At 42.1% G+C, this 25,933-nt stretch overlaps 1 protein-coding gene across 7 annotated transcripts in view; it reads left to right on the top strand.

The window, feature by feature from the left end:
- Positions 1-25,933, top strand: part of MYCBP2 (MYC binding protein 2) — a 477,832-nt gene that overhangs the window by 428,260 nt on the left and 23,639 nt on the right. For all 7 annotated transcript variants that reach the window (XM_067563270.1, XM_067563273.1, XM_067563271.1 and 4 more), the window contains 4 exons: positions 4,999-5,079; positions 6,318-6,584; positions 12,029-12,312; positions 12,586-12,682. In XM_067563270.1, the coding sequence (XP_067419371.1) occupies positions 4,999-5,079; positions 6,318-6,584; positions 12,029-12,312; positions 12,586-12,682 (729 nt within the window). The remainder of the gene's footprint in view (positions 1-4,998; positions 5,080-6,317; positions 6,585-12,028; positions 12,313-12,585; positions 12,683-25,933) is intronic.

Raw genomic sequence — 25,933 nt, 5'->3', positions numbered from 1 at the left:
AGACCAGAACTGCACACAGTATTCCAGGTGAGGTCTCACCTGCCCCTTGTATAACATTACTAACACCTCCTTATCTCTACTGGAAATACCTCATCTGATGCATCCAAGGACCGCATTAGCTTTTTTCATGGCCACATCACATTGACGGCTCATAGTCATCCTGTGATCAACCAATACGGCCGGGTCCTTCTCCTCCTCTGTCAATTCCAACTTCTGCATCCCCAGCTTATAGCAGAAATTCTTGGTATTAGTCCCTAAACGCATGACCTTGCACTTCCCACTATTAAATTTCATCCTATTTCTATTACTCCAGTTACAAGGTCACCCAGATCTTCCTGTATGATATCCCAATCCTTCTCTGTATTGGCAATACCTCCCAACTTTGTGTCATCTACATACTTTATTAGCACATTCCCACTTTTTGTGCCAAGGTCAGTAATAAAAAGATTACATAAGATTGGTCCCAAAATCGATCTCTGAACTCCACTATTAACCTCCCTCCAACCTGACAGTTCACCTTTCAGTATTACTCGTTGTAGTCTCCCCTTTAACCAGTTCCTTATCCACCTTTCAATTTTCATATTAATCCCCGTCTTTTCCAATGTAACTAATAATTCCCCATGTGGAACTGTATCAAATGCTTTACCGAAATCTAGGTAACTTAGATCCACTGTATTCCCTTTGTCTAAAAAATCTGTTATCGTCTCAAAAAAGGAGATCAAATTGCTCTGGCATGATCTACCTTTTGTAAAGCCATGTATTTTATCCCAATTACCATAATCTCGATGTCCTTAACTACTTTCTCTTTCAAAAATTTTTCCAAGACCTTACATACTATTGAGGTCAAACTAACAGGCCTGTAGTTACCCAGATCACTTTTTTCCCTTTCTTAAAAATAGGAACTATGTTAGCAATTCTCTAGTCATACGGTACAGCCCCTGAGTTCACAGATTCATTAAAAATCCTTGCTAATGGGCTTGCAATTTCATGTGCTAGTTTCTTTAATATTCTTAGATGGAAATTACCTTCCCTTCTCCCCCCAGTTTAGTCCCATTAAGCTGTTCAAGTTTGGCGTCTACCTCGGATGTGGTAATTTCTACTTCCATAGCCTCATTCCCATTAGCCACCCTACCAAAAATATCTGCCATAGGTGGGGGCCTCTCCAAGTGGACCTGTTTGCTACCAGGCAGAATAGGAAATGCCATCAGTTTTGTTCACTGTGTGGGCATAGCCTGGACTCCCTCTCTGACATCTTCCTGCTGTCAAGGACAGACCAGCTGCTTTACGTTTTTCCTCTGATCCCCTTGGTTCATGAGGTCCTTCTACAAATCAAATGGGACAAAGCAAGAATTATTCTCATAGCCCCAGTGTGGCCATACCAGCATTGGTTCAGCATGCTCCTGGATTTTTTGGTGGCAGTTCCACTCTTGATCCCACTCCATCTGGACCTAGTTTCACAAGATCACGGCTGGTTGCTTCACTTGAACCTTTCCCCCCTGCACCTAACTGCATTGATTCTGCATGGCTGAACCCTGAAGAACAGGTCTGTTCAGAACAGGTACCGCAGCTCTTGCTAGACAGTAGAAGGCCCTCTACCAGGGATACCTACTGGGCCAAGTGGAAGCACTTCTCTTGTTGGCCTCAGAACATGCTTTTTCTCCATCTTGATCTTCCCTTCAGTACATCTTGAGCTATTTGCTCCACCCAAAGCACCAGGGCCTGGCCCTCTCGTCTATTAAGGTGCATTTGACAGCCATCTCAGCCTTCCACCCTCCAGTGAGAAGGTCAGTGTTCTCTCACAAGGTGATGGTTTGGTTTCTCAAAGGCCTGGAAAATCTCTATCCTCAGGTCCATGAGCTGATCCTAATACTAATGAAAAGTGAAGGGCTCAAGTGATTGGTAATGGGTTTTGGAATCTTTCATTACCACATTGGTTGTTCAAAGCTATCCCCTGTTCCCTACTGACCAGAAGTATAGTTTTCATTAAAAACAACGAGAGTCCTGTAACATCTTAAAGACTAACAAATTTCCACGGGCATAAGCTTTCGTGGGCTGCAACCCGCTTCGTCAGATGCACGAAGTGGAAATTAAAAATAGGAGGTGTGTATATATATACATCCAGGGGTAAGAAACAACGAGGAGGGCAAGTGCTAACAAAGTCAATTCAGTTAGGGTGGATGAGGCCTATTCACAACCATTGATTAGAAGGTGAGAATGTGTGAACAGTGACAATTACTTGTTGTAATGAGATAACCATTCCAAGTCCCTATTCAGACCCAGTCTGATTGTGTTAAGGTTTGCATGAGTTCCAGCTCTGCAGTTTCTCGCTTAAGTCTGTTTTTGAAGTTTTTTTGTTGAAGTATGGCAACTTTCAAGTCAGCTACAGTGTGTCTTGGAAGATTGAAGTGCTCTCCTACTGGCTTATGGATGTTACCATTTTTTATGTCTGATTGTGTCCATTTATTTTTTTGCATAGTGACAGTCCAGTTTGGCCAATGTACATGGCAGAGGGGCATTGCTGGCACATGATGGCATATATTACATTAGTAGATGTGCAGGTGAATGAGCTCTTGATGGCGTGGCTGATGTGGTTAGGAGCTGTGATGGTGTCACTAGAGTCAATGTGCGGGCAGAGTTGGAAACGGGGTTTGTTGCAGGGATAGGTTCCTGGGTGTATGTTCTTGTTGTATGGTGTACGGTTGCTGGTGTGTATTTGCTTCAGGTTGGGGGCTGTCTGTAAGCAAGGGTAGGCCTGCCTCTCCCAGCTTGAGCAAGTGAGGGATCATCTTCTAGGATAGACTGTAGATCCTTAATGATGTGTTGGAGAGATTTAGCTGGGGGCTGTAGGTGATGGCCAGTGGTGTTCTGTTGTTTTCTTTGTTGGGTCTGTCCTGTAGTAGGTGACTTCTGGGTACCCATCTGGCTCTGTCAATTAGTTTCTTCACCTCCCCAGGTGGATATTGTTGTTTCAAGAATGTTTTATGGAGATCCTGTAGGTGTTTGTCTCTGTCTGAGGGATTGGAGCAAATCCGGTTGTATCTTAAGGCTTGGCTGTAGACAATGGATCATGTAATGTGTCCAGGGTGGAAGCTGGAGGCATGAAGGTATGTATTGCGGTCAGTTGGTTTTCGGTATAGGGTGGTATTAATGTGACCATGCCTTATTTGTATTATAGTGTCCAGGAAGTGGATTTCTTGTGTGGACTGGTCCAGGCTGAGGTTGATGGTGGGGTGGAAATTATTGAAATCCCGGTGGAATTCTTTGAGGGACTCTTTCCCATGGGTCCAGATGATGAAAATGTCATCAATGTAGCGTAGGTAAAGAAGAGGTGGTTGGGGACAAGTTTCGAGGAAGTGATGTTCTAGGTCAGCCATAAAAATGTTGGCATCCTGTGGGGCCATGTGGGTGCCCATAGCTGTGCCACTGACTTGAAAGTATAGATTGTCTCCAAATCTGAAGTAGTTGTGGGTCAGGACAAAGTCACAAAGTTCAGCTACTAGGTGTGCCATATTATCATCAGGGAAAATGTTCCTGATGGCTTGTAGTCCATCATTGTGTCTATCATTGTTGGTGTAGAGAGCTTCTACATCCATAGTGGCTAGGATGCTATTTTCTGGGAGATCACCGATGGATTGTAGTTTTCTCAGGAAGTCAGTGGTATCACGAAGATAGCTAGGAGTGCTGGTGGCATAGGGCCTGAAAAAAGAGTCCACATAGCCTTATAATCCTGCTGTGAGAGTGCCAATGCCTGAGATGATGGGGCGTCCAGGATTCCCGGGTTTGTGGATCTTGGGTAGCAGGTAGAATATCCCTGGTCGGGGCTCAGGGGATGTGTCTGTGTAGATTTGTTCCTGTGATTCTTTATGGAGTTTAAGTGGATGTTGTAGTTTCTTTTGGTATTCCTCAGTGGGATTGGACAGTAGTGGCTTGTAGAATGTGGTGTAGTAGAGTTGTCTGATAGCCTCCTGTTCGTAATCCGACCTATTCATGATGACTACAGCACCTCCTGTGTCAGTCTCTTTGATTATAATGTCAGAGTTGTTATTGAGGCTGTGGATGGCGTTGCATTCTGCACGGCTGAGATTATGGGGCAAGCAATGTTGCTGGTCTACAATCTCAGCTTGTGCACGTCAGCAGTCTTTTTATTGGTTTTCTATTGGTTTTCATTCATATAGTTTTCACTGGTTTTCTATTAAGTGGCTCACTTGAAAAGATTTGCCCTTAACCCAATGGGCAAGTTATTTTTCATGACTACTTAAAGTAGTTCATCCAGAACAGGTTTAAGGCATGGTCATGGAAAGGCAATGTGAGAAAGCAGTTCGGATAAAGGACTTCAATGTCCAGTGTTGTCAGTTCAGTACATTTCACAACCGCTAAATTAATTTGAAAATAATCTCTGAAAGAGAGAACTAATGTAATTAAATAAGCAAGATTTTTAAAGAAAATAGTGTAGAACCACCATCTGTTAATTCCCCCATGCATATGTTTATGGTAGATCCTGAAAAATAGTTTGATTTTAGTTGCCTTTGTTGTGACAGGTTACATATTATAAATCATGGAATATTCTTTATTTTTACTGAGTTTCTCCTTTTGGAGACATTTAATTTAAAATACATAAAGACTGTAAATTTGGTCCCTGTACATTAGTTTATAAAGACTTGATCAATAGTGATAAGTATTAAGTTGAATTCGTAAGTGTGGGTCTTGGAAGACTGAATTTCATTTGTCTGAGCTTGCTGGAGATGTATCTGAGTATCTGTACTCCGCTCTTTTATGTTTTACATACCTAACAGGAAGGAAATAAACACAGCTGCCTTGTGTCAATTTTCCTAATTGATTTATCTTGGTTACATAACATTTTGTTACACATCAGCATGTTACAAAAAAAACCTGTTCATTTTTAACACAGAATAAATTGATATTCCACATTCATTGGTGCAACAGTTCAGAAATGCTTTTGAAAGTCTTAATCTAATGTTAATTTTGCTTTTTATAAAGGCAACTTCAGATGCAGATTTGAAAGAGCACATGGTTGGAATCATATTCAGCAGGAGCAAACTGACAAATTTACAAAAACAGGTTTGTTTAATACACAATTCTCGAGGTGTTAAACGTTGACCTTAATGTTGTAACTACTGGAAAAGAGCATAATTACAATTCTTCTGTTGTTTAACATTTTTTACTTGATTATTTTTCATTCTTAGTAGTATTTGTCATACTTAAGACTCTGTTCCATTATAAATTATATATTTAAAGATTTATAATTTGGCTTTAAAATGTAGCACTCGACTATAACTAAAAATAAAATCGTATCCTATGAGCCTCCTTTTAAAATTATATTTAAGTGGACTACAAGTTGTCCTAATGTTTACTAATAGTAGTTCATGCTGGCATACCTCATTCAATATTTCAGAAGAGTCTCAGCTGCCAATTTTAGATACTTGCTTAAAACACCTTTTTCTCCCCCTCCCTGCCACTGAAAAAGAAGTTTTCATTTCTTAGATTATGGATGTGGCCAGCTATGAAATCAGGGTTTGGATTTGAAACTATCCCACCCACAAAGACTTTGGATATTTGGTTCTGAGGTTTTATTTAGCGCCATCTGTTTTTGATTTTGTTTTTTATTCACACACAGAAAAGTTGCTACTGTGCATCTGAAGTAACTTTATGAAATTTCTTAAGGTTTTTTATTTAACTAAATTCTCTTTTCACATAATAAGATGAGCCATTTTCTGTGGGATAAACATTACAGCAGAGATTTTCAAAGGAGCCTGAGGGGAACTAGGTATCTATCTCCCATTTAATTTCAATAGGATTTGGGTGCCTGTTTCCTCTTTGTACCTTTGAAAATCCCAGCCTTACAAGCTTTAAAATCTTTTAAACATATTTACTTTTTTAACATGCTATTAGGTAAATAATGTGCATTTTAGTAGTTTGTATGTATATCAAACAATATTGGTTTTTAAATTCTCTAAGATTACCTAAATATGTGGTTAGAAAAGAGATTATAAAGTGGTTTTAAGGAGACATTCTCTTTTGGGAAGATATATGAATCTTTAGATTTCTAGTTGTGTGTTTTCCTGTATTTTCAATGAAAACACAGTTAAGTGATATTGTTGTCACAAACTAACAAGTCTAGCAAATTCAGTATTGAAGGTACATCTTTATCCTTAATTTATGTTTATAATGGGGAGCAATTGGAAAAAAAAATCAACTACTTTTTATGGGCTTTTTTGGTTTATGTTGCAGTATTGAAGGTATTTTCGCAATTTTTAGTTCTTACTAAACTACTGTGTGTGTGACATTTGTTTGGTTAGGTATGTGCTCATATAGTCCAGGCCATCCGAATGGAAGCAACTCGCGTACGTGAGGAATGGGAGCATGCAATCTCCAGCAAGGAGAATGCCAACTCACAGCCTAATGATGAAGATGCCTCTTCTGATGCTTATTGCTTTGAGTTGCTGTCCATGGTTCTGGCACTGAGCGGTTCCAATGTAGGTCGTCAGTACCTGGCTCAGCAGCTGACTCTACTCCAGGATCTCTTCTCACTACTGCATACTGCCTCTCCCAGGGTACAGAGACAGGTGAGTGTGCTAACTATTCCTTATCCATTGCAGTGCTTCCAGCAAAATAATCTAATGCTACAAATTAGATCATATTGTGCTTGATAATATAGCATGCATGTGAACTGATTTTTTATTGTTTAGTTGATTACCTTATTTCTGGTTTTCATTAAACCAAATATATATACATACATATGTATATATATATCATTTTCACTATCAAATTCAAAATATCAAATATGAGAGATGAAATATTCTCAAATAAAATGAAAGCATACTTTTGTAATGCAACCACATATGAAGGAGCGTTAGCCCAAATATAAAATGATTCCAAAAGTTATGAGCATTTGAAAAGAAGAATTATAATAGAATCAGGTTTTGCAATCAAAACTATGACATTTGTTGAACACTCAATATGTAATACAAATATGTAAGAGCACTTGTGTGTCAACTAAATGTTATCAAGAAGTGGAAATATTCTATGGAAAGTGACACATTTTACAGATTTTGTTGCTATTTTAATATTTATAGTTACTGAGAAATAATTCATTTTCAGTAACATTTTGTGCTGTGCCTGTAAGAGGTGCAGCCCAAGGGAGAGATGGTTAAATTAGCCACAGTTGCACCCCTGCAAATCTAGTGTGGTGCTTTGCATAACTCAGCCAGCCAGCCAGCTATCTCCAGCTGTCTATAGATGCTATCACCATTCAGGATCTCACTCTGCAATCCCCACCTTTCTCACCCCAAAAGGTTTGTGTTGTGAGCCCTGTATGACAGCGTAAATTGCCTCGTACAAAGCCCGTATCAGTAGAAATTCTCCCCAGATCAGCACAGGGCTCTAATGGTCTTTTTGCATTATCATCTGACAGGCCCATAGAAGAGGGGAGAATCACTTGTTTTAAATACAAAAATATGTGTAGTACAGATGGTGACCTGTCCGTGCCTAGGGTAACCACCTGAAAATGCCAACGTCAGGACAGGCTGCAAAAGGAGAGCAGATTCTCCCAACACTGGTGGATGACACTGAAGTCAGACTTCCCAACCAGGCACAAACAGTGCCTCTGATTCCTCACACTGGTTATCAAGAAGCCAAAATACAACTATACACAGCCCACTTTACTGCATTTCAGTCTCCGGCTCCCAATCAGCCCCTAGGTCCAGTAAAGAGATCAGTTATTTAAAACTCTATGCTCTTTACCAAAAACGTTTCTCCTGACTCCAAAGGGCCAGCCACAGTACCAGATCAATATAAGTTTAGATCTTACCCAAAATACCACGCTTCCAGACAATCCTTTAGTAAATAAAACTAAAGGTTTATTATAAAAGGAAAGAAACAAACTATAAGAGAAATGTTAAAGGATCAAAGCAATCACATACATACAAATAACTGGAAAGTCCATATATATCAGGTTTCTAGAAGAATTGTGGAGTTTGCAGGCTTGTATAGTCCTTCTGGTGTACATCCAGTATCTGGTTGGGGCTCAGTCCTTTGTTTCACAGCTTCAGTTCAGTTCAGTTGTAGATGAGTTGATCCAGAGGTAGGCTGGAGACTAAAGACAAATGGATGTGGGGCAGCTTCCTTTTATGTCCTTTGGTCTTTGCCATGCTGCATGTGGAATTTTACAGGAAAAAGATGGAGTCCAGAGTCACATGGGTAAGTCCTGGTGACTCATCAGGTATATCCCTAGCTTCTCCCCCTGGGCTCCTTGTACCTGTGAATTTCTTAATGGGCCATTAAGCAGGCTAGTGCTGCAGCCATCCTGTCTGGGGTGTCACCCAGACACAGCACAATTTTAAATACAGATATATCAACCATATCCATAACTTCCATTACACACATAACACATGAACATAAACATAATCATCTTGCTTAGCACATTATAGCCTTTCTAACAGTACCTGCAATGGCGTATTTCATATGAATTACTATGATTTTGACATATTGATGTTAAATAATATAATAAATGCCCCCCAATGCAGCCAGCGTGACACATATTAATGCAGCACAATAGCTCTTTGAAAATGAAAAGAATTATTTTCTTCATTGCTGTCATTATATTTGTGTTTTTCAGAATATTGCATAGATAGTACCTTAGCAAAAATCGACACACAGGAAATATATGCAAATGACATAAATAAACATGTCCCCAAACTATTAGGCAGTTCTAACAATCATCAATTCAACACAACCTTTAAACTGTGAGCAAGGCTGAATTAAGACAATTTAGGGCCCTAGGCCCACCATTAGAGAAGGAACCCGAACCCTTAGCTGCACCCCCTTTGTTTTGCTCTCCGGAAGTGATTGTGCCACCAATCCCCTTCCCCAACTTGAAGTGCTAATGGCAGACGGATCCCTGTTCTCTTCCAGAGAGGCAGGAGCAGCAGCATGGAGCCCCTTTTTTTCTGCTCCAGAAGTGATAGCAGGGTCTCTCTCCATCTCAGAGATAGCATGAATGGCAGTTGACATCTTCTCTTCCTCCTACATTGGCAGAGGTGCCTGCATGGGAACCCCCCATATGCCTGGGTATACCTGCTCAACTGGGTGGAAAGCTGGCTGAGATAGTGGCACTTTTCCTGCCCCACACAGGACTCTGTTGGATGGTGTTAGCAAGAAGCCAAGGGGCAGAGGGTGTTAGAATTAACACCCCATGTTCATACCACTTTGAGCTAGTTTTTTCAGATTGCTTGCAGATTCAGGGGGACGTTAATTCCACTAGTCACTTTTTCAAGCTTTTTTTCAAAACCACGAGTGCTAGAAGCTTAATTTAAAAAAAAAAAAAAAAAAAAAAAATTATTACAAGACCCTAGTTTCTTAGTCCCTGTGCCTTTATCTGGTCTTGTTTGAAAATGTAGGAAACAAATTAAATTCATTTTAAAAAATAAGTAGTTTCAGTTACCCATTGTCACTTACAAAGAATGCTACACATAGCACTATTACAAAATTATTCAAATACAGGAAGCATAGATTTTCCTTTAAAATATGAGAGCCATTACTTTTTTCCTATTTTAAAAGAGCATAGCCATACAGTTTTAGACATGGCTACAAAAAAATTATTGAAGTTTGAAAATTGAAATTCTGTATGAAAGCAGCTCTTGATGGTGAACAATGTCATTCTCGGTAGCTGGATGAGTGCTCCAGGCCAACAGCGCCACCTAATGGTGAGGCTCCAATGTACACTTCTGAACGGTAGAGTCCAAAGGCCGTTCTGCCTGGCAGCAGCATCACAAGGTAGCATTGCCTACTTGTGAGAGTTCAAGAGCCGCCTTGCCTCGCGGTAGTATTGCAGGGTAGTGTCACCCACTCGCAAGCGTGGGGAGGATAGGAGAACATGGGCTCACCTGCTCCACTAGGTTTCAACCCAGGGCCTTTCGAAACAGTGTACCCTGGAGGGTTCAGGTCATAGAATCATAGATGCCCCCAAGTGTGTTCCCTGGGTTGCTTCCTACCATCATTCCAGTCGCTCCAGCATCATCTTGGGGTTGGATGTGGTCCTTCTGATTCATCTCTGGACTCTCCTCCACTGGCAACAGCAAGTTCTCCATTTCAGTTCCCTCGGTCAACTGGCTTCCCACAGCTCAACTAGGAGACTCGATCCTGGTGGTTTGGAGTACTGGCTTCCCAGCAGGAGGTGACTGAACCCAACCACTCCCCTCTTCAGTCAGTCCTAACTGAGTTGCACTGCTCTCTCTTGAATGCTTCTTCCACTGGGAGTATGCCCAGCAGGTGTGAGGGGGCGTGGCTGTTTGGGTCCAAAGCAGTTCGTTAACCCTTGCCTCTCCAGTGTCGGATTGTTTCACCCCATCATAGTCAATACTAGGTTTGGAAAGTAGTAAATAGAGATTGGCTGCTCACTTCTGTGTATTTGTACAATTTTAGCAAAGTCTACTGAATTCCTGCTGCCTTTACATCAATACTACCCTTTCCTTCTCCCCAAACCCGCAGGTACAGTGGCTGCTGCGGGAACAAGTTGTGATTTAATGTTAATTTTATTTTATTGTCTTGCTGAAATACAAGCAAAAAAAGTTTCCTGGTTATAAGCAATAGGAGAAAATTTGGATACTGGTATTTTTTGAATCTCTCCTCCATTTTTGTTACACTATATAATACAGTATACTGCATATTCCCAGCTTTTTAAAAAAACAAAAACAAATTATCTGTTTCTGTGACAATGATATCCTCATGTGTAAACAAATGTGTGTTGCCCACTTAACTCACCCTGGCAGAAACTATCTTCATGCAGAAATAGCACTTTCATTGAATTCTGAGATTTAAAATTAAGTGGTGTCTAACATTAAGCACAATTTTTCTCTTTTCCTGTTTAAAAATAAATTAAAAACAGAAAACTAGGTCAGTGCAATGTTAAGGCTGTACAGTTTATAGCTTAAAATTTGAAAATCAGGAAATGGAAAAATTAAGTTTCCAAAAGCAATGTTAACCTGGTCACATTGCAAATCCTTTGTACTTTATCTTTACATTTAACAACATAAACAGAGGTATATTAAAATAGAAACATAGAAATATTTCTTGTATGCAGTATGGCCACGTTACTGTGTTAACCTTATATTTTGTTTGTTTTTGGGTTTTTTAAATTTCATTATGGTTTTTCATTTTAAACAGGCAAACCAATATTGTATTAGAATAGGGAATTTTTACTGATAGTAGAAGTTTCAGTCTGGGTTTGAATGTTTGCCAAAGGCAAGATACTTACAAAATTAATGAAAGCTAAGTTATTGGGAGGAAAATATCTTGTTTAGTTCAAGTTAATTGTGACAACTGAATGGCCGCTGCTGGAAAATGTTGACTTTAATTGTGACTAAAAATTGCAGTAACTTAAGGTTAGGTTTCTTTCCTTTGAGTTCCTGTAATAGCAATTTTGTTTCTGCTCAATACTTAAATGGAGCAAATTTAGACCAACTCTAATAAGAGTATTTCTCAGCAAACATTTCTGATAGCTGGCTTTTCACATTTGGCACAAACAAGCAGCAGTCAGCCCTAAGAGGACCATTTAGTGCCTGGCTGTTGCTTCTTACATCTCCCTACCTTTTTGTTAGTAAGTATTCTCAGGGTACCTCATAGTTCTTTTGAAAGTCTCAAGTCTTAGTTACGAATTTATATGCTATGCTATATTTTGTATTCCAGTATAAGTAATCAGATTCAGTATAGCAGCTTTTAGTTGCATTTGCGTAAAGTTCTTGGATACTCCCTTTTATTACAATTTTCCTATAAGTGACTGCATTAATAATTATACTTGAAATTTATGTAGCATATTACAGTTTACAAAGTATTGTACAAACATTACAAAATTCCTAAGAGAGATGATTTAGAAGTTAGAAAGTAAATTAATTCTTCTTATGAAAATGACATACCAAAATTGCTTGTAAATAAGTAACAGATGTTTTTGAATATAGCTTTGAAAATTCAGCTATCTCATTTAATTCTGTTTTGCTTTGGGTCTTCTGCTTAGGTCACATCATTATTAAGACGTGTTTTGCCAGAGGTGACACCTAGTCGCTTGGCTTCTATCATAGGAGTGAAGTCTCTTCCACCAGCCCATATAAGTGATATTATTCACTCAACAGAAAAAGGAGATTGGAATAAACTGGGTATCTTGGATATGTTCCTGGGGTGCATTGCCAAAGCACTCACTGTACAGCTAAAAGCCAAAGGAACCACTATAACTGGAACTGCTGGCACTGCTGCAGGCAAAGGAGTTACTACAGTTACACTTCCAATGATTTTCAATTCCAGGTTGGTAGAAGCTATATTTTGTCAAACTAAAGACAAACAAAAACAAAAGTATTTTAAAGTGAAATACCCTCGTATCTCTCACTTTTATAATCTGAAAATAAATATTTGTGCCCTACTATTAGAACTATTTAATTTGGCATGAAGAATTATTATGTTGATGTAAAAAAGGTAGGTTACTGAATAAGTGTAATATTTCTTTACTTACTTTTGAAATATACTAAGGAATTACCTTTATTACTTTGAAGTATTATCTTATTTATTATCCTTTTGCAGCTATATTCGCCGAGGTGAAAGCCATTGGTGGATGAAAGGCTCGACTCCTACACAGATTTCAGAAATCATTATTAAACTGATTAAGGATATGGCAGCAGTAAGTTTCCATCCTCTGAGTGTTACATTGATGTTGAAACACTTCTGATCACTGAACTGTTCATGCACTGTTTTTTCACTGAGGAATCCTGCTTCATTCAGTGCACAGGTTGGACTGTGAATGAGGTCAGGGATCTCAGGAAAAGAAAGAACAGTCGTTAGGTTAAGGCATTGAACATTTGGGTTCTATCTCTGGCTTTGCCCAGATTTTCTGGATATTTTTTAATAAGACACTTGGGCAAAATTTTCAAAAGTAGCGGCTCACTTTGATCCTCATTTGTTAGGTGGCCAGTGTGAGACATCTAGAACCTGATTTTTCTGGAATGCTGAGCATTCAAAACTCCATTTGAACTCAAAGGAAGTTGTAGTTACTCGCATCTCTGAATTGTCAGTACACTGACAAGCTTAGTTATTGAATTTTTAATTTTTGAATGTTTGACTTTGCAAATGTAATGTGATTTTGATATGTTTGTATATAATTATTTTAGGCAAAGATGTATTGCCCCCTATTGCTAAAGTTGCCCAGCATTTCCCATTATAAGACCCTGCTTCCAGTTGCTTATAACTTTGGAAAACTGTAATCATATAGGCTGAAATTTTCCATGCCAAGGTGTGTGCCTCAAGTTGAATTTTTTTGGAAAAGTTTCAGCAAAAAAATGGTTCAGCCATTTCCAAGACCAACATTAGGGCAAAATATATAAATAATACAACCCTTTCATTGAAAAACTCTGGTGCTTCCATACTTTGGAGCAGGGACTTGAAATTTGGCAGAGTGTAGCAATTGTGCCATGGATATGCCTTTATCTGTTCCAGTAAAAACTGTGCAAATATGGCCAAGCTATAAACCTTTGGAAAAAAATCTGTTTTGCACATGCTCAGTAGAGACTTCTTGAAGTCTTTGAAGAATTTGTCTGCTAAACTATGTTCACTGAGCATACTGTTTCGCAAGGCTTGCAAGGGCTGAGTGGAATTTCTGTGCAGTTGCGGCTCCTGACTGCTGTAGAACTATGACCTCAAGATTCCTGTCTTGCCATTCCTCTGTTGTCAGCAAATATCAGTGAAACCCATTGGCAAAGTGTGTGTCTCATCTTCCTGTAGTGCTGGTCCACATATAGGATGACACCCTAACATTGTTATCAGCTTACTCCATAAATTCAAGTGGCAGACAGCTGTGTTGTACAGCTAAAGATTCCAACCCTGCTAATAAATCATGTGGGTGTCAATGTGAGTCTGTGATGGAATTTGTGGGAAGGGTCAGCTTGCTTTTTTAAAAACTAGAAAATTACACACAAAAAGACATTAAAAAAGTCAAGGTTGGAAAGTCAAGCATTCCAATGTTAGGAAATGCCAGAATTAAGGTTACTGCTCCTTTTTGCGTATGCACTGTGATAGTCTTTAATTATTACCACATACTATTTTTCCATCTCATTCAGCGGACAGGAGGGACCATGTTCTGGGAATGAATCAGTGTTGTGTAGTGATAGAGGCTGCTCCCTGCCTCATTTGTGACAGAAATTGGAAGATTTGTAGTGAATGAGGCAGGGGGGACTACAGGAGAAGAAAGGATGGTTTCGTGGTTAAGGCAGTTGAGTGCTTTCCTGGAGAACTGGATTCCATCCCTGCCTCTGTCACTGAGGGTCCTGTATGATCATAGGAAAGTCACTTAAACCAAACTTTTCATAGGTGATCACAACTGCAAGTTAATTGTTTTCTGGGTGGCCAGTTTGAGACCCTGGAGTCTGTTTTGCAGAAGGGTTGAGCACTCCCAGCTGAAGTCAATGGGAGCTTTGCTTTGAACATAAGAATTGTGATTATAGTACTCAGTGCTCTGAAAAATAAGGCTGTAGGCATCCCAGACAGGCACTCAAAATTAGTGGATACTTCTGACCTTAATGCCTCTGTTTCAGTCTCCCATCTATAAAATGGAGATAATGATACCACCCCACATCTCAGGTGTATTATGAAGCACTCAGATACTATAATGATCAGCATTGTAGAAAAGGTCATGAGGTAATAAACAATTTTGTCTTCAGAGCAGTGTTTGAATAGAATGCACTAAAAATGTATGGGGGCCACACATGTGCAGTCCATCCTGTACACTGAATGAGTCAGAGGTCCTGTGGAAAAATTTGTCTGTGATCCTGTAATTAAAGACTATATCATAATGCATATACACAAAGGGGCCGAATTCAGGTTGCACAGTCAACATTAATTCTGACAGCGAGAGTCCTGTGGCACCTTAAAGACTAACAAATTTATTTGGTCATAAGCTTTCATGGACAGAAACCCACTTCGTCTGACAATTAATTCTGACGTTTCCTAATTTGTGAGCGCTTAACTTTTTGCAACCTTATTCTTTTCTAATTTAATTTTTGTGTGTGATTTATGGGTGGGTCTCCTAGCACCACATATTATTACAGTGGCCTGACACTTATTAGAAAATGTTTTCCATTGATTATAACTTTGCCAAACTTTAACTGTTTGGGCAGAAAGTTTGGGAAAATTTCAACCAAAACATTTTAGCTATTTCTGAGAATGAGGCTGGGGTAGTATACATTATTATTCTTCAAATGTCCTCTGCATATTCTCACTGATGAGTTGCACCGGATGGTGTAGTTTGAACAATGAAACCTTCTCATAGCAGTGCCCACACATCCCCTCCTAGTCCTCCCCTTAGTGTTCACAAACCTTCTCAGGGTAGGCTATAAGAGGAGTAAGACGTCCGCTGCTACCTCAGCCCCTTCCAACTGCCACAGCAATTAGATGTGAACATCTTTGGATCCTTCTCCCAAAAAGAAAATGCCTGACTTGTTATACTGTAAATAAGATAGGAATAGGTCATTAGTTTTAAGTATAGTTCTTGTTAGTTTTAGCTATTAGGAGTACAGCTATGTCTACATTTTTCATGTTGTATCCAAAGGTAAAGAAGATCAGATTTTAAACAGTGTGTCTCATGTACCACTGTCTTCCCCACATTGGATGCCTGCATCAGATGTTTGGAATCTCTTGGTGAGGGCTCGTCACCATCAGAATATTTCATCTGCAGTGCATTTGTGCAAAGAGCACACAAGGAACATGAGAACAAACTGTAAGATATCTTACTCCAAGAAGTTTCTAGCAATAAAGCCACTTCACTACAACATTTCAAAAAGATGAGCAGGATGAACAGACTTGTATCAGTTCTGGGTACCGCTATCTCAAAGAATACTGCCTTGACGAAATCTCCAGTCTTCAGTCGGTGGTTGAGTTCTGCAACTTCAACACAGTCAGCTCACAAGGCATCAGATCCACCAGTAAAAGTTTTGAAGGGGCCCTCGGCACCAACCTCTGAAACAAGAGCCAAGATGCCAAAAAAGCCATATTTTCTGTCCATGTCAGTTCCAAAAAAGGTGACAAAAGACAAAGCTTCCGTTAGTTTTGCCAAGTCACACTCCAGAGATTCATCAGATCCATCTGTTCTTCAAGTAGAGGCAACTTTGTTTTCCACTTAGGTGTGTGCGCACTCAGTGCACTGGAGCCAGATAATTTTTCTTAGCAATACCCATAGGAGGCAGTGTTCATGTCTCATGGCCATAGCCCCTCCCCTGGCTATATGAGATGGTGCTGCCTTGACCTTGCTCATTTCGTTCTTTACCGCCCAAGGCTGGAGTCAGAGCTCTGTGTGGTTCTTAACCTCACAACCTTTCAGCTTTTGACTTAATTCTTCTAGTTGTGTATAGTTAGAATCCATAGTATTATTGTTAATTAGTTAGCTTAGTTAAGTGTTTAACCTGGTGATTCCCTCACCAGGATTCAAACATTGTCTGTCTTGTTTTGGGGTAGGAGGTGAATCCCTAGATCCTCACGCAAGGTGCTTGCTTGGCTTAGGCAAGACTCGCATCAAAGAGCAATTTGTAAGTTGTTCACAAAATGGACTCAGTTGGCTAGAGGCCTTCATCTAAAGCAGCACCATCGCAAGCAGGCCATGACACAGAGGCCTACATTGGATTGGAAGTTGCCCTCAACCTCAGTGAATGGTACCAGCTCGCACCCTGGGACTGGTGCGTCTGCAAGGAGGTGAAAAAGGTCTCATAAAATTAATAAAGGCCAGTCCAGACCTCATGGAGACTCTTTTTCCTCCTCCAGAAAGAGTACGGCTATTGGCAGCATGCGGGATGGAGTAGGTCCTTCTAGTTGCTCCCCAGTACCACATAGGGATTTGGGAGATCTTGTATACTTGACTCCCGGGTCTGGCACCGGGGGCATCCATTGAGTTTAGTACTGGCAGCATGTCAAGCGGTGACAGACCTCCTCTGCCTTTCCATCCCGAGCTCTCCCTTGGTCCAGGACTTCACCAGGGCATCCTCAGCCTCGCTGCCTGGACAGCCTGCTGAACTTTCAGGTCTGTCGGCACCGGATCCCGATGTTCCTTGCTGCAGGCTGTGGAAATGAGGCCTGTGCTGGGCTTGGCATAAGGGACATCCTCAGCAGCACGCCTCACCCTGTACTACTTCATCGTCAGTAGCATCAGTACCAGTGTTGACTTCGGTACCAACACCACTCCTTGGCAATGGAGCCAACTGAGACATACTCAGTATTCAGTTTCCACTATCAGTACTGGTCCCTTCCTTCCTGTGGGAGACAAGTGAATCAGCCTGATTGCACATGCCTTCAGGGCTGGCTCCACCCTCATCCCCAAAAACCTGAGATTCCTTGGGATCTTCCTGCTCTCCATCACCTGGTCTATATCCAGGACCATTCATGGCGAAGTTTCAGTATTGAGATTGGCACTTCCCCTGCAGTAAGGACAGGAGCCCCTGGCCTGATGCTTACTGACCACCAGTGCCTTACCCCTATGCCCAGTGGCCCTGGAATCCTTGGGACGCTCCTCTACCGCAGAGGTTGCACTCCTCATCTCACCCTAAGGCAAGATCACAGGACACATCAGTGGCTGGGACTGTTGACCTGCCACATGCTCAGGCACAGTTGTCCTTCCCCTTCCACTCGGACCTGTCAGTGGCATAGTTAACAGCCTTTTCATCATACCCAGACGCAACAGCTTTTCCCACCTTTGACTCCTCTTCAATGCCTGAGGATTTTAGGGCCTACCAGGACCATTTGCAGCACATGGCTGCTTCCCTGGTGGAGTTCCTACAGGAGAACATCCATAAGTTAATGGACATCTTGCAGACATCTGCTCCATGGAAAGTGGCTCTACCCATTAACAATGTGCTACTGGAGCATGCCAGCTTCAGTGCTGCAACAGCAAAACGTTTGAAGAAATGCTACTTTGTCCTGAAGCAGAGACTCTGGGTGTTATACACCCTCCCCAAGCACCCATTTTGATGCCTTTGTCCATAGTACTGGTCCGGTTGTGACTTCTATTACCTCGTCCCCCATGTTCAGGGACAGGCTAGCCTGCTTTCATAATGTTTGGGGATTGATTACCACAACAGCTGTGCTCTGAGCACTGTCAGATCAGGCTATACCATGCAGTTTCTCTCCACCCTTTCTCCCCACCCTTCTTCCCCCTCCCTCTTCAGAGACCCCTCTCACCAGATTCTTCTCCTTGAGCAACTCCAATTTCTACTGGTTTTGAAAGCAGTGGAAGAGGTTCCTCCAAAGCACCAGGATCAAGGTTCTTATTTCTGGCACTTTCTGGTTCCCAAGTCCAAAGGAAGTGTAAGACTCATTCTCAACCTTCACAGTCTAAACAAATGCATTAGATACATGAGGTTCTGAATGGTCATAACCCTCTCAATTATCCTCCCTTTGTTGATTCAGAATGACTGGTTTGCTCAGGACACTTATTTCCACATGATGATTCTCCCAAGCTACAGAAAATGTCTCCAGTTTGCCATGGCAAACCATCGTTTTCAGTATACTGTCCTTCCTTTTGGTCTGTCTTCCACCTTCACTTCCAGGGTTTTACCATGTGTATGATCCTGGTGATGGCATACCTCAGGGAGAAGGAAATCCATGCTTCCCATATCTGGACGACTGGCTACTAAGGGGCAGGCCCAAAGAAAATGTTCTTTGTCACATGTGCATTGAATTGTGCTTACTCAGCTGTCTGGGTCTCATCCTAAACACTAGGAAATCAAAGAGCCCTAACAGACTCTGATTTCGAGAACATTTTTGCTGACCAACCAACCATTTTAAGACAGTTTGTCCCCTTTGTCTCAGTCTGTAGTCTCAACCTTCCACGACAGTTTGCATGTGCCTGATCACAGAATATTAGAGTTGGAAGGGACCTCAGGAGGTCATCTAGTCCAACCCCCTACTCAAAGCAGGACTAACTTCAGCTAAATAAACCCAGCCAGGGCTTTGTCAAGCCGCAGCTTAAAAACCTCTAAGGATGGAGATTCCACCACCTCCCTAGGTAACCCATTCCAGTGCTTCACCACCCTCCTAGTGAAAAACTTTTTCCTAATGTCCAACCTACACTTCCCCCACTGCAACTTGAGACCGTTGCTCCTTGTTCTGTCATCTGCCACCACCGAGAACAGCCTAGCCCCATCCTCCCTGGAACCCCCTTTCAGGTAGTTAAAGGCCGCTATCAAATCCCCCTCACTCTTCTCTTTTGCAGACTAAACAAGCCCAGTTCCCTCAGCCTCTCCTCAGAAGTCCTGTGCTCCAGCCCCCTAATCATTTTCGTTGCCCTCCGCTGGACTCTCTCCAACTTGTCCACATCCTTTTTGTAGTGGGGGGCCCAAAACTGGTCACAATATTCTAAATGCGGCCTCACCAATGCCGAATAGAGAGGAATAATCACTTCCCGTGACCTGCTGGCAATGCCCCTCCTAATGCAGCCTAATATACCATTAGCCTTCTTGACAACCAGGGCACACTGCTGACTCATATCCAGCTTTTTATCCATTGTTACCCCCAGGTCCTTTTCTGCAGAACTGCTGCCCAGCTCGTAGGTCCCCAGTCTATAGCTGTGCATGGGATTCTTCCTTCCTAAGTGGAGGACTCTGCATTTTTCTTTGTTGAACCTCATTAGATTTCTTTTGGCCCAATCCTCCAGTTTGTTTAGGTCACTCTGTATCCTATCCCTACCTTCCAGGGTATCTACCACTCCCCCCAGCTTAGTGTCGTCCGCAAACTTGCTGAGGGTGCAATCTACCCCATCCTCCAGATCATTAATAAAGATGTTGAACAAAACCGGCCCCAGGACCGACCCCTGGGGAACTCCGCTCGTGACCGGTTGCCAGCTAGACATGGAGCCATTGATAACTACTCGTTGAGCCCTGTGCTCTAGCAGTTCTCTATCCATTTTATAGTCCATTCATCCAACCCAGACTTCTTTAACTTGCTGATAAGAATACTGTGAGAGACCGTATCAAAAGCTTTGCTAAAAGTCAAGGTATATCACGTCCACCGCCTTCCCTACATCCACAGAGCCAGTCACCTCATCATAGAAAGCAATCAGGTTGGTCAGACATGACTTTCCCTTGGTGAATCCGTGTTGAATGTTCCTGATCACCTTCCTCTCTTCCAAGTGCCTTAAAATGGATTCCTTAAGGACCTGCTCCATGATTTTTCCAGGGATTGAGGTGAGGCTGACCAGTCTGTAGTTCCCTGGATCCTCTTTCCTCCCTTTTTTGAAGATGGGCACTATATTTGCTTTTTTCCAGTCCTCAGGGACCTCCCCCTGTTGCCACGAGCTTTCAAAGATAATAGCCAATGGCTCTGAAATCACCTCAGACAACTCCCTCAGCACCCTCGGGTGCATTGCATCCGGCCCCATGCTCTTGGCCAAATGTCTGCATGCTCACAGGTGGTTCAGTTTGTCAGGTTGTGCCTTCATCCTTTCCAAATGTGGCTCAGGATGGTTTACCGTTCAACCCTTCACCCCCAGACAGGTTGGTCCACCTTTCTCCGTTGGTCCTGGACTCCTTGCAGTGGTGGATAGTTCAGGAGAATTGTATGTCATATTCGTTTGGTTCTTACCAACCAGATCTGTGGTCACCAGCGCCTCCCTGGTGGGTTGGGGAGTACATCTGCGGTCACTGATGGTTCAGGGTCTGTGATTGGAGCAGGATGTTTCACTGCATAGAAATGTGCTGGAGCTTCAGGTCATCAGCAGTGCCTATCACACTCCTCTAAACTGCATTGGGCTCAGTGGTTCTCCTACTTACCACTGTGATGTATTATTTGAACAGGAAAGGAGGTGCACACTCCAGACGGCTCTGGCAGTCAGGATGTGGCAACTCTGCATGGAGGAGAGTATCACTACAATAGCTGATCACTTGCCCGGGGCCCAGAATCACTTCGTGGACCATCTCAGCAGGAGTTTTTTTCCAGAATCACGAATGGTCTCTGAAGTCCAGTATTCTTCGCAACTTGGGGCATCCCAACAATCGATCTGTTCGTTACAAGGGACAACAGGAACTGTTGGCTCTTCTGCTTTCAAGGAAGTGTCAGTCCAACTTCCATGACTGATGCCTTCCACCTCAACTGGCAGTTGTCTCTCCTGTATGCTTACTTCCATCCTGATCATGCCACAGGTCATCCTCAAGCTGAAAGTGGATAAGGCCAAACTCATCCTCATTGCCGTGGCCTGACAGAGGCAGTATTGGTTTTCCAACCTTCTTGTATTGTCAGCTCAGCCTACCGTATCCCTTTCTGTCCGTCCCGACCTAATCCCACAGAATCATGGTCACACTTTGCATCCCATGCTCAGCTTCCTGCATCCCTCTCCGTGGCTGCTCTGTGGTTAATTGAGGAGGAAGGGCGATGTTCAGTGGCTGTTCAACATGTCCTACTCAACAGTAGAAAACCCTCTACCAGAATGACTTATTTGGCAAAATGGAAGTGGTTTTTTATGAGATCGCTGGTCTGTGGAGTTGCTGGCTTGCATCCAGAACATCTTGGAGTACTGGCTGCATCCTCAGTCACCTGGCCTTATGCTTAGCTCACTGAACCTGCATTTGGCAGCAATCTCAGCATTTCATCTGTCTGTCCATTCATGGGAGATCGGCATTTTCCAATACCATGGTAACAAGATTTTTAAATGGAATTCTTCGTCTCCATCCGCCAGTGTGGGAACTGGTTCCTTTGTGGGAATTTAACAAAATCTTAGCAGCTCTGGTGGGACCTCCATTTGAGCCTCTGGCATCTTGTCCATTTCTTCTCTTGTTCAAAGAATGCACTCCTAGTGGCGATAACTTCTGCAAGGAGAGTTTGTGAGTTGCAGGCTTTCATAGCAGAGCCTCCTTACACACAGTTCTCCAAAGACAAAGTGATGGTGCAGCCTCACCCAAAATTTTTGTCTAAGGTGGTGTCTCAGTTTCATTAGAATTATGGGGTATATTACTTGTGTTTTTTCCTAAGCCGCATACATCTCTGAGGAGCAGCGCTTTCAAACGTTAGATGTCAGATGATGTCTAAGCTTCTTCCTGGACAAGACTACATCTTTTCATGCTTTATCTTGTCTCTCTGTGTTGTATACAGACCGCATGAAGGGACAGGCAGTCTCTTCACAGATGATCTCTAAGTGGATAACATCCTGTATCAAGGCTGCATACAAAATAGTTTTGACTGTGCCCCCTCAGTGGGTGCGAGTTCATTCTAGAACTATGTCAATGGCATTCTTAAGTAACATCTCAGTATTGGACATTTGCAGGGCTGTCTTATGGTCATTGATACATATATTTATGAACCATTACTGCAGCATCCAGAGCAGATGCAAACTTTGGGAAGGTGGTCCTGCAGTTCTTATTTAAGTAGACTCCAAGCCCAATCCCTCTGGGTACTACTTGTGAGTAACCTAAATGGAATTTATGGCTGTATCCACTCAAAGAAGAAAGAAGTTACTTACTGTAACTGTGGTTCTTCGAGATGTGATATAGATGTGTATTCCACGACCCAACCTCAATCGGAGTCTAGTCTCTGAGCATTCAGTACAAAGGAACTTACACGGGTCTAGGCACCACACCTCAGCCAGGGGAGGGACTAGGCAGGACTACTGCCTCCTATGGGTACGATTAGGTAAAATTCTCCAGCACCAGTGCACTAGACATGCCCACACCTAAGTGGAATACATGGCTGCATCACATCTCGAAGAACCACCATTACAATAAATAACTGTTTCTTTTTCTTTGAGTTATTGGCCCTGTAAATGCTTCATCTCAGGATGTACAAACTGTCATAAACTCTTTATTCTTTTATTTCTTTATTAATTTGGTTTTCAGTGCAGGTTTATGCTTTTGGGTTCCCTCCTCCCCCGTCTCCTTTGCAGCCAGGGCTGCCTCCTCCCTCAACCCTTGTTTGTCTGTGCCCTCCCTGCAAAGGTTACAATAAAGACCCCTGGTTTCAAACCCTGCCAGAGACGTCAATTTCACCTCAAATGAAGAGGAAGTACCCTTCACTTCTGACTTCAGGTTCAAATCTCAGATTTCACATGATGATCAGAAGTTCTAAATCAGTTTACATCAGCCCATTCCCTCTTGTTTTTGTGGACAGACTAGTTCTTATTGACAACATCTGGGTGTCCATAACAGTGGACAAATGGATGCTGGAGATCATAGAAAATGGCTACACAGTTCAGTTCAAGAGTCTACCTCCACCCATACCCCATCCTTCCTTATATCAGAAATTCAGTCTGTTACAAGAGCAAAAGAGGAGATTTCCAGGGAATTCAGAGCTAAATGCTTTTAGTCCAGAAACTTCCCTGTCCCAAAGAAAGAGGCCTTTGATCAATTCTAAATCTAAGGAACCTCACTGCTTTCATCAGAAAGTTCTGTTTCCACATGTTGACACTAGCTTCGATCATTCCTTTTCTTTGTACCCTAGATTCGTGGTTTTCAAATTTTTTAAATGGAGTCCCCCCTCCCCACTCCTGGTGGACTTTTGTCTAACAATCGCGCCTCTCCTTCCCCTGAATCACACTCCCTTTTCCCCCTTCTAAAAGGAGGGACCCTTTCAGAAAAAAACGGGAGAGCATTTCCCATGCTGTAGGCCCTGTTTTTTTTCCTGAAAGGAGAGGTTTGGGGGAAGGCATGGCATGATTGTTAGGAGGGCGCTTCCCATGCTGTAGGCCCTAACAATTGCGCCTCCCCTTGCTCTGATCCCCCCCTTTCAGGGAAAAAAAACATGGCCTACAGGGCAGGAAGCGGGGAACGCGGCAGCAGCAACACAGGAAGCAGCGAGCACCTGCAGCAGCGCGGGGAGCGTGGGCAGCAGCGCAAGGGCAGCAGCAATGTGAGCAGCGTGCCCTGCAGCGGCAGGAGGTGGGCGGCAGCTGATTCCATCTCCGGGGAGCATGGAACTGTACCGGCTCTGTCCCCTGTTCCGTGTCTCCCCTCCCCCCGAACAAGCCCGCCCCCCACTTTAGGAACTACTGCCCTAGATTGGTTTGCAGATCTTAAATTACAAGATATTTATTTCCATACTACTATCAGACCAAGGCATCACAAGAATCTCTATGGTGTACCAACATTTCCAGTATACAAGGTCCTTCTTTTTGGTCTGATTACTGCCCCCAGGGCTTTTACAAAGTATCTGTCTGCTGCAGTGGCCCATTTCAGAAGATAGGGAATTTTTTTATCTATCCCTATATAGATGATTGATTACTTAAGTCAATGTTCCCCATGACTCTTCTCAATGACATTCATTATACATGCTTCTTCTTTGAGGAGTTAGGTCTGTTAATAAATGTGCAGAAGTCTTTGTTGAGTCCTTCCCTTTTATATAGGGGCAGTTCTTGATGCAAAGGAAGGGCCATTTGTACTCTGTGAGAGGTTTCTGAAACTTCAGTCATTTATAAGTACACTTCACCATCAGCATATTCATAGTGAGGTTCTTTCTAGCACTGATTGACCTAATGACCCTGGCAACTTATGTCAGACCTTATGAATGTTTTAGGATGAGACTCCTGTAGCATTTGTTAGCAGTAAATTACAGACCATGCATAGACAGTATGCAGAAAAAATTAACCATCCTAGAAGATGTTATTTTCATTGACTTGGTGGACTCAGCGTATGAATGCTCTAAAGAAAGTGTTATTCAGCACTCTTCTCCATCAATAACAATCATATTAGAGGTTCCAACAGCAGCTGCCTGACAGTGAGAGAACTTTTGAGCTCTCAGGAGAAAAATTTGCATAAAAATATTTTAAAATTAAGAGTAATTCATTTATCTCTCAGATCTTTTCTACCTCACATCAAGTGGAAAGTATTTCAGGTTGCCTGGACAATACAATGGAATTGTATTATATCAGCCAATGGGAATATCCACTCATTCCAGATATGAAAGGGAGTAGTCAATTTATGGGATTGGTGCAACTAGAACTACCTCTCTCCCGAGGCCCTTCACCTAGCTATATAGGCAACAACCTAGCAGTTCAATCTAGCAGAAATATGACACAGCTACGCAAGTGGTCAATAAAGGATGCAGTAATGTACATGACATCTTGGTGGGGGTTTCTGTAGGTATATCTGTTCACCACCAGACACAATATGAAGTGTCTCTTACTGTGTTCAGCAGCAGGCAGGGACAACCTGTCCATATCAGACACATTTCACCTCAGTTGGGGAAAAGGTCTACTCTGTAATTTTCCTCCATTTCTCTTAATGTAGAAGGTGATCAGAAATATAGGACAGGACAAGGGCAAAACAAGCTTAATTATTCTAGCAGCATCAAGCTAACAGTGGTACGCAGACCTTCTACAACTTTTGAAGGGAGTCTGAAAGGACTCATGCTGAAAAGAGTCATACTTTTCCCAGCATCACCAGATTTGCTGTCGCAACAACCAGGCAGGATTTACAACCCAGACGCACTATCCTGCATCTTATTGTATGGGCTATTGTTCTTTAATGAACCTTGAAAGATATTGTCCTTTAGAGGTGCAACAGGTGTTACTTTCCCATACAAAACAATCAACTCAAAAGCATTATGATCTTAAAGGGGGTTGGTTTGTTTTTTATATGATACATGATAAATCTCCACTGCCACTTGTAGCACCAGTACAGTGTGTTTTATAGTACTTGGATCATTTAAAGGTTTCAGGTCTTTTACTATTCTCTGTGAAAGTCCATTTGATAACTGTATCAGCGCATCATATGCTTATAGATATCATATCTGTCTTTGCACACAATACAGTCAAGAGGTTTATGAAAGGGCTTGTCAATGTATATCTACTGATAAAAGAACTGGTTTCATCATCTGGATCTGTTTGTTCTTGGCATAATTCATGAAGTCCCCTTTCAGGCCTTTGGCAGACTGTTTGCTGTTCAGTTTATAGCTATTATGTTTTATCATATCATCA

This window comes from Emydura macquarii, unplaced genomic scaffold, assembly GCF_026122565.2.
Source record: "Emydura macquarii macquarii isolate MOO-44397 ecotype Brisbane River unplaced genomic scaffold, CSIRO-AGI_Emac_v2 contig_2473, whole genome shotgun sequence".
Lineage (NCBI taxonomy): Eukaryota > Metazoa > Chordata > Testudines > Chelidae > Emydura > Emydura macquarii.
The sequence above is the reverse complement of the archived record's forward strand: the minus strand, read 5'-3'. Positions and strand labels throughout refer to the sequence as shown.